The sequence below is a fragment of the Schistocerca americana genome, chromosome 5, assembly GCF_021461395.2.
Source record: "Schistocerca americana isolate TAMUIC-IGC-003095 chromosome 5, iqSchAmer2.1, whole genome shotgun sequence".
Lineage (NCBI taxonomy): Eukaryota > Metazoa > Arthropoda > Insecta > Orthoptera > Acrididae > Schistocerca > Schistocerca americana.
In genome coordinates this window covers 335,975,872-335,985,663 of record NC_060123.1, presented here as the reverse complement: position 1 = coordinate 335,985,663, position 9,792 = coordinate 335,975,872, and the positions used below count along the sequence as shown (strand labels likewise).

General features: G+C 35.1%; 1 protein-coding gene across 1 annotated transcript in view; it reads right to left on the bottom strand.

The window, feature by feature from the left end:
* Nucleotides 1-854: 854 nt before the first annotated feature.
* LOC124615331 (golgin subfamily A member 2-like) overlaps nt 855-9,792 on the bottom strand; it is a 120,609-nt gene continuing 111,671 nt past the window's right edge. The window contains exons 12-14 of the mRNA XM_047143130.1: nt 2,094-2,273; nt 1,775-2,014; nt 855-1,620 (exon numbers count right to left, since the gene is read on the bottom strand). Coding sequence (XP_046999086.1) covers nt 1,406-1,620; nt 1,775-2,014; nt 2,094-2,273 — 635 coding nt within the window. The 3' untranslated portion in view covers nt 855-1,405. The remainder of the gene's footprint in view (nt 1,621-1,774; nt 2,015-2,093; nt 2,274-9,792) is intronic.

The following is a 9,792-nucleotide window of genomic DNA, read 5'->3' as shown; positions in this document are numbered from 1 at the left end:
AATGTTTCATTTAACTTTCACATTTTTATGTAAAATTTATAGAATAGTAAATCAAACAATTTGTTTACTATTTTGCTTATAATGATTAATTGTACAATAAACTGTAGTGCAACAATTACTGTGAAAGAAATCATTGTTTGGATGATATTTATAGGAAATAAGAGATTTTATTTTCCTGTAGAGAATTTGTAATGTAACTGCTGTGAAGGCAAAAATATTCTCATATACAAGTTTATTTTGAAGGCAAAATACAGGATATATCTCAAAAGAAAATTGTGTTAACATGATTTAATATCTGATGCTGCCTGCACGATCCACTTCTGTTTATAAAGATAATTATAGCTCCGTTGTAATTCAAAACTTGAGGCAACATTTATCAGCCCTGAAGAAGAGAAACAAAGTTATTATATAACAAGGTAAGTTTCAGATTATGAAATTATTAAAGTGATAATGTCTTCTTTATGACCTATATGGAAGCTTCACAGTCAGAATTTTGAAAATTCACCACTGAAATTTGAGCTCTTGTTAATTGTTACAATATAGAAAAAGGACTGTTTAGACTTCAATGAAAGATCTGCAATTATATATGAATAAATGGCCATACTGGTCTGTGTGATTTCTGCCAAATGTTGTTGGTAGAGTTAATTTAAGTTGATCTGATGAGCAATTTCAGTGGAATTTTTTTCTCACACACTGCTGAGGTATTTATGTTATTTCATGATAAGAATAATAATTAAAGACAAACATTACACAATTAAATTTTAAATTCAATGTCCATGTATTTTCTTTTATAAATATTACAAAAGTAATTCATATCAACAGTTTCTTCTTTGCAAGTGTAAGACAGTGAAAAGTAATTTTAGTTAACTTTATTTACAATTTACAGATGTTACATATATACACAAAACTATGTTACATCTGCACAAAATTAATATTAAGAATACTTTTTACAAAAACTTCAAGCAAAAATAAACTTATCATTATTAGATTTATGCAGCTTTCAACCATTCTTGCCTTGATGATACAACAGCATCATGTGGTTAAAAATGATGATAAATATACTTTACGTAATTTACAGGTACAAAAATTGGCTATCAGAATTATGTTGTTGTGTTCTCACTTCACAAGAAAGATGTGAGGAGGCCTTATATATTGTATTACAGATACCTGAGAGAGCTGCTTCACAGAGCTAATGTAAGCTACATTATATGGAATGGAATCTTACCAAACAACTTCAGTGAAGCATATTTGCAGTCTCTCACCTTTACACTGCTACTTTTTTTGCAATTTAATCTCATTATGAGACTTTAACTTACAAATAATCATTAGCAGCAGTATCCTCAAAATACAGATATGCAGATGGTCTGTCTATAGTAAAAAATTTAGTATTACTATGAATACTACTTCAAACTGTCAAGAGTCTCCCAGAACACCATGGACACGGATGGAAGTTTTCAGTGGTTTGTGGATCCACGAGATTACTGCTTCCTATCTCAGACAGTAATGCTATAATTTTTTCAGCTGTGGCTTCCTTATTCATCACATTCTCTTGCAAGGCGGGACCATCAGATTTTTCCACTTCATGATGATGACTTTCACTCTCAGATGGAATACTAATATCTGTAGACACAGAATCAATGCAGCATAAGTTGAATTTATTTTTAAAAAATGAAATATCAACCATGTATTTAAAAAGTATTTTTTCACCATTTTAGAACCTATTAAACAGTTAGAATGTATAGGCACAGAGAAATTCATCAAGTCATGTTCTTACCTACAACTGCTTCATCTTGGTGAAAAACAGGTGTCACTTTACTTTCATCTATGTGAACATCAATATTTTCTGGTGAACTTTCTTTTTCTGACACCAAGTTTCTCACAAGTGCACTCAGCTCTTGAAGTTTCATTTTCATTTCTTCTCTGTCTCTGGATACTCGAGCCAACTGTTCATCATTTTCTTTAGCTCTCTGTCGCAGAATATTCCGCTGCACTTGATACAGAGCAATGTATTCTCCTGCATGTGAAGTGACACATCAGCTACAAAAATCCAATACCAGATAATAAAACTCTAACAAAATCTTTTCTTATTATACCTATGGTTTCCGTTTCGCCTTGCAACTGCAGAACCAAATGTTCAAGTCTCTGTTTTTCTTCAGAGAGTTCAGCAACTTCTTCCATGGTTTTCTTGAATTTTTCCTGGAGTTTCTCCATTGCTTCTTTCATTTCTACTGGATCTTCATGCAGCATTGTGGGCACATCTGCCTGGCTGTTATCTGTAAGTGAATATTTGCATAATCTCTAGCTACAAGATACAATGTCAAATCCTAATCATTTGTTATTCAACATAATTCCAGTAATGAAAACTTCCATCCAATATACTGTACATTTTAAAGTTTTTAACACAGGATGCTCAAAACTTTAGGATCAAAATATTCCAACAGAGGGTCCTTAACTTACTTGGAGATAAGGATTCAAAAATTTGGCAAGACACCGATACATGATCTTTAATAAGTAATACAGGAGAGGCATGTAGTTTGAAACTGGTAATGTTTCATAATCAATAACTGCCTGCCACATCAATGTTTGTGTACTGCTTTTCAAGGTAGGACTACAGTATACTGACTACTGACATCAGCTATTTATTCAGTCTCATTATTGACTGAAATCTAAAGTCTGAGGTTAATATGCTGTAATTATAGACTGAAAATAAAGACATGTGGAGCTTACTGACAAATGGTAAGAATCTTTTTAACTCATTTAAGTAACTAAGTTTACAGCTGTGTAAGATAATGGTTGTGGTGACATTAATGAAGTATGATAAATTAATTAAATGTGGTGCATATGTAACCTATAGGAGCACAAAGAAATATGTTACATACAGATTAATTCCTTCTTTCTCGCCCCATCCGATAAGTCTTCCCAGACCTGGGGTTCGGAGTGACTTTTCTGAAATCTACCTCTCTTCCTAAACCTCACCAGTACTTTTCCATCACCACTCTTCCTTCCACTTCAACCGTTCTGCCAGGAGGAGGAGCCACTGGTTCCAAAAGCTTGCAAACTTAAATATTTTTTACATGTGTGAGTAGATTTTTTTATCTGTTAATAAATAGTTTATTTTCAAAGAGTAATTAAATAATATTACATGCCTGAAATGTGTACATAGTGCTGCTGATAAGTACTATGAAATGAGATTCTACATGCTGCGGCATCAAATAAAATACTACTATATCCCTGAAGAATGCCATTCCCCACAGCTTCTATTTGCATTCAAAGTCCAAATGCCCCATCCACATCATTAATAGTAAGAGGAAGGAGGGAAGGAAGGTAGGGAGGGAGGGAAATTACCGTGCACATAAGAGATCTTTGACAATGCTTGCATCATCATTCTGTAACACAAATTCATTAACATGCTGGAAGTATAGTGCCACTTTTGGATCTATATGTTTAGTAATACAGTGGTTGGTGCTGAAAGCACCCATTAGTAAGGTAAGTTTATGTTTATCATGGAAGCAATTAGTGGCCCAGTTGACCATTTCACCCATATGTCTGACATCACAACAGATAATCTATTAAGGTATATGACTATTTCCTTTGTAGTTTGCCAACCATACTCAGTCATTGTTGTAGGATGCTTGTCAAATTCTTAGCATTCGATTATCCACCTGTCTCTCTTTTGCCATGTTAAATCGCAAACATGTACGACAGAAGGCCTCCAATTGGTGAGTTTGAGCGTCATGAATCCGTGTTTACAGATCTGCTGGCTGTTCAGACCAACATCCTCTATTAACAGCAAACAATGTGGAAGCTTCAGTAACCATTACAAGGTATGACAGTTGAACAATGTGTGTCAATGTGAGTAGGGAAGTTCACTTAAGACACTTGGAGAGAGAGAAAAAAAAACCCTCAACATATGTTACATGCTTATGGAATAGATAACTGGCCACCAATTGTCAGAAGGTCACCTTTGGGGCACCAGTTGTACTCCAGTTGAATGAGGCTTACTACAGCAAGTAGAGTTCTATGTGAGTGGAGGTTTATTTACCTAGCATCTCATAGAAGTTCCATAGTTCATATTTATTCTAAAACAAACACCGTCAATGGTTAAGGTGGGCTGTTAGGTAGTATACAAATGAAACACAGCAAACCAGATTGAGTGGTCAGCCATCACAACCATAATTTGTGTAATGTGACATAAAATATTTGTAACAGAACACACATCTATAGAGAGAATGTGGTTTTAGCTTTTAATTACAAAGGAGTTTCATGGGAGATGGTATACACTATCTATACAAAAGTGCATTTTATGGAACTGATGGGATACTGAAAAACTTCAAGCATTTCAGAAACAGAGCTCTTGTACTAGAAAATGCACCCTCATATCATGCACATAAATACATCCCTGCCATGACATAGGCACACAAATGAGATCACTAAAGTCATCGATACATCCAAAAAAGTAAATGTCAATTACAGGAGATTATGACATTTGTGTTGTTTAACACATCAGTCCTCCCAGAATACAACTGGCTTCATTTGCTTGAGATTAAATCACATATTTTAGCCCATTACAATGTTTCAAATTCTGATTATGCATCTTATAACTAATATCCTACCACCCAAAATTTATTATTCCTAAACCTTTCTTTGTATTTACTTCTTTGCTTTTTCGATATACAAGTAGTATAGGAGAAATCTTGCGTCTCTGCTGTACAACCTTTAGAATCTGATCACTTCTCTCTTTGTCTTCCATTCTTATTGTTCCTTATTTGTTCTTTAACATATTGTATATTGGATGTTACAAAACTGTTTATCATCTAAGATGCTCAATTACTTTTCTCCCTATTCTTTTGTATATTATCTGTTCAGGTGCCAAGCTGATTGTGGGATGACTTTTGCACTCATCTGCCTTTGCTATTTTAGGACTGTGTGGACGATATTCTTCCACAAGTCATATGGAATATTGCCAACCTCATATATTCCATACACTTTCACAACTGTTTGGTTCTCATATCCCTCAATTGTTTTAGAAAGCGTGCAGGAACATGCCAATCTGTTTTGTTTGGCTGCAGGTCTTCCAATGCTCTGTCACACTCTCAATCTAATACTGGGGCATTCCACGTCAAAGGGACCAATATTAAAAAAGTGCCCCACTTGACCATCTCCAAATTTAATTAAATTTGGTGTAAAGGTTCTATACAGACTTTGATGGTTCTATAACAAATTTCAGTCCAGTATCTTCAGTGGTTGAAGTTTTAGGGGTTTGTAAAAAGAGGCTACTCATCTTCGCATTACATATGAAGATGCAAATATGCCAAGTTTGCTATTGTAGTAGATGTTTGGTCATTTGCTTTAATATACCAAGACAACTTTTTGGCTGAATCACACCATAGCAAAAATTAGGGATTTGGCCACACCTAAATATAGATATAAAATGGCTAAAAAATTCGTCGGGCTATTCTGAGAGCCAAGGTTTGACCGACCACTGCTACTTTTCGTATGAACCACTCACAACAAAACTTCAGACGGGTATTTCTACCTATGATGTCTATATATGGATCAGATTTAATTCACATTGTATACCTAGATGGAAAGGATGTGCATTTCCAAATTTGGCCAAAAATTTTCTACGTGCAAATTTTACGGTATTTTTAGGGGGCGATATTTCAACTGTCTTGTTCAGTCCTCTTCTTCTTGACACAGTTAGAAAGAGCATGCTTAAGGTTTAAAAGCTGTGGTGGTGGTGGTTAGTGTTTAACGTCCCATCGACAACGAGGTCATTAGAGACGGAGCGCAAGCTTGGGTTAGGGAAGGATTGGGAAGGAAATCGGCCGTGCCCTTTCAAAGGAACCATCTCAGCATTCGCCTGGAACGATTTAGGGAAATCACGGAAAACCTAAATCAGGATGGCCGGAGACGGGATTGAACCGTCGTCCTCCCGAATGCGAGTCCAGTGTGCTAACCACTGCGCCACCTCGCTCGGTTTTTGAAAGCTGTATTGCTTGAAGTACTGTGCTCATTAAGTCCCATAATTATTTTTTTTATTTGGGTATATAAATCAGTTTCAAACATTAATTTAATACATGCCATAAAAACAAGTATAATGCACAATACAGCAAATTTGCAAGGCAAAAATACTAAAACGTCAGTTCCACTATTGGTTAAAAAGTTCTACTATTTTGTCAAGCACAGATTGTGGATAACTGTATAGTCTTCCTGATGATGATCTAGGTGGTGCTTCTAAAGTCACAAAAATATGTTGTTCAGGAATCCATCAGGTGTCTTTAGCAGTTGGCCACTGGAGGGAACAAGCAGAACCATGTGTGTGCATAATGCTGAAGATGACATCTTGTTGTTCAAGTGAAACATCACACACATTTCCAACCCACTAAAAATTGTCATACATACTTGCAAAATACTGTCCTGGTTGTAAACTTGCGATTGAGATTGCTGGAATTACTTAATCCATTTCGAATGCATTAACTGTGAATGCTGTAGCTTTAGCAGATATTGCTTAAATACAAATGGAAGAGTGCCAAAAATGTAAAGATATGGGCATCTTAATTGAGAAATTTAAGATTAAACTTCAGACTTCAAGCAATTGTATTAAAGATCAAATTTTGACTCTGCTCTCAAATAGCTGGACTATTGAAAAAATGGCTAAAGAATTTGCTGTTTTAACTAAAATGGTGATGGAGGCTAGGAAACTACCATTGGGAGATGTCCTCTTTTTTTTTTTTTTTTTTTTTTTTTTTTTTTTTTTTTTTTTTAAAGATGTTGAGTTTCCTCATTGATGTCCAGGCAAAAAGGATTGGGTTGCAGTAAGAATAAATGGGGAAAAGATTCATAAGAAGAAATGCCTGCTCCTTTGTAACTTGAAAGAAATGTTCCTTGCTTATTTTCTGCAATATGGAAATCAACTGAACTTCTCAAAATTTTGTGAGCTCAGGCTGAAATGGTGTACTACAGTTGGTGCTTCTGGATCACATTCAGTATGTGTATGTGCAATTCATTAAAATATGAATTATGTTGGCTTCACCAATTTCCATGCGAGATAACTACAAGGATTTGATGAAAAAACTGTATGCAGTTTGGAATCAAAAGAGTGTATGCTGAAAAGTTGTGAGGAATGTCCAGGAAAAATGCTACTTCAGGCTTTTCTTGAAGATGCTTATAAAGACTATGACACTGAACAAACAATGGAAGATTTCTTGGAGGCATCGATTTTGAAAATTACCGGTTTAAGAAGCCACCATCTTGTGTCGAAATACTAAATTTTATACCTTAAGCAGCTAAAAAGAAATCTTGCAGAAAATGAATTAATTATATTGATGGATTCTGCTGAGAATTATTCATTTGATCATCAAGATACTGTGCAAGGATTTCGTTGGGTGAATAGTCAGGCCACATTACATACATTTGTTGTCTATTTTGGTGGCAAAGAATGCCCCAGAGTACTAGCATTTATATGATCAATGACTGTCTCTGTCATAATAACATTGTTGTCTGTGCCTTTCAAATAAAATTAATTGCATATTCAAAGACAAAGATTGAAACTAGTAAGAATATTTATTACTTTAGTGATTGTCCAGCACTCAACATAAGAATTTCAAAAATTTATGTTGGCACAAAAAGGATTTTGGCAGTACTGCTGAATCGAATTTTTTTAACAATCTACAGTAATTGCCTTTATATAACCAAACATTGACTCAATATAATTTCTTCAAATTCTGTGATGATAGTGTACCAAAAGAGGACATTAAAAAAAATTACAGCCTGGTCAACAAACAAGGTTTGACAAGTGACATACAATATCTGGAACAAGAGAAAATCATAGATTTAAGCCAATTAATTGTAATCAGCTCAGAGTAAGAAGGGTTTCCTATGATGCTACAGCATTCACTGTTAATGCCTTCGAAGTGGATGAAGAAATTCCAGCAATCTCAATTGCAAGTTTACAACTAGGAGAGAATGTTGCACGCATGTATGACAATTTTTGGTGGGTTGAAAATGTGTGAAGTTTCACATGAACAACAAGATGTCCTCAACAGCTTTATGCACCCACACAGTTCTGTTAATTCCTTCCACTGGCCAACTGCTAAAGACACCTGCTGGATTCCTGAACAACATATTTTCATGACTTTAAGAAGCGCCATCAACATCATCATTAGGAAGACTATACAGTTATCGACAATCTGCCTTTGACAAAATTGTAGAACTTTTTAACCAATAATGGAACTGACTCTTTAGTATTTTTGTTTTGCAAATTTGCTGTGTTGTACATTATACTTGTTTTTATGGTATGTGTTAAATTAATGTTTGAAAAATGCAAGTTCCATAAATTAAACAATATAGCTTTCAAAGCATAAAGCATGCTCTTTCTAGCTCTGGCAAGAAGAAAAGGATTGAACAAGACACAGTTGAATGTTTTCCCCCCAAAAATACCCTAAAATTTGCACATAGAAAATTTTGGGTAACTTTGGAAATGCACATCTTTTCATCTAGGCATCCAATGTGAATTAAATTTGATCCATATATAGACATCATAGGTAGAAACAATCGCCTAAAGTTTTCGGATGATTGGTTCATGTGGAAAGTAGCAGAGTAGCTTTCAGAATAGTGCGACAAATTTTTTAGTTACTTTAGAGGCTTATATCCATATTTAGGTGACCAAATGCCTAATTTTTGCCATGGCGTGATTCACCTAAAAAGTTGTCTTTTTATAGTGAAAGAAATGACCAAATTTCTGCTAGAACTTTTAAAAAAGCCTAGCAAATCTGGCACATTTGCACCTTTATATGTGGTATGGAAATGGGTAGCCTCTCTTTACAAGACCTTAAAAATTCAACCACTGAAGATTGTAGACTGAAATTTGGTATATAGTCATTAAAGACCATATGGAACATTCACACCAAATTTCATTAGATTGGTGATGGTCAAGTGCGGATACTTGGTCCCCTTGACAACGAATGACCCTACTGGATTACGTATGTTCTGCAAATTTACACCCATACCTTGTTCTATCACATCAGCAGGCAGTTTCTCTCCCTCACAGAGGCATTCAATACATCACTTCCACCTATTCACACTCTCTTTTGCATTTAACAGCAAACTATCTTTTGAACTCTTAGTGTTGACACCTTCCCTTTAAAATTTTCTGTGGATTATTTGAAACTGTCCTTCTGAAGAAGGCTCCTTTTTTGAGTGGTTAAGTACTAGAATATAAATCCAAAGGTGCAGGTTCAATCCCCAGTCAGTCATAGTGGTCTTTTCTATCACCTGCCACTTCTTTCATCTCTGACAGTCTGAAAAATACCAAGTTGCACCAAAGACCCTAGTCAACAAAAATTGTTGCTACTCATATGTGTTTGGTTATGTCAGTTTGAAAGTTGAAGGAAAAGAAAGATAATCACTTGCACCCTCAATAGGACGGAGCCCAGGAAAGCACTTTGTGTCCAAACCATCCATGGATTGAGGTTGGTTTTACTTACTTAATGTGAAGACAGTAAAAGGTAAGAATGGAATAATAACATAAAACAATGGAGACTCAGTGCCAGAAAACTATAATGAGAGCAGATACAAGAAGGTAGAGATTAGGAAAGACTAGTCAGGATAATTGTGGGGCTTTTAAATTCTAAAAGCTTTTGTTATCCTGCCCATTTTTCCTTAGGTATCTTCCTCTCTTTTTTATTACTCTCTGTTCATTATTATTTTTTCAGTTGGTTTCCCCTTTTGTGCTACATTGTCTGACTGTGTGCAAATACTTATTCTTGCCTTCACTTGCCACACTGTAAG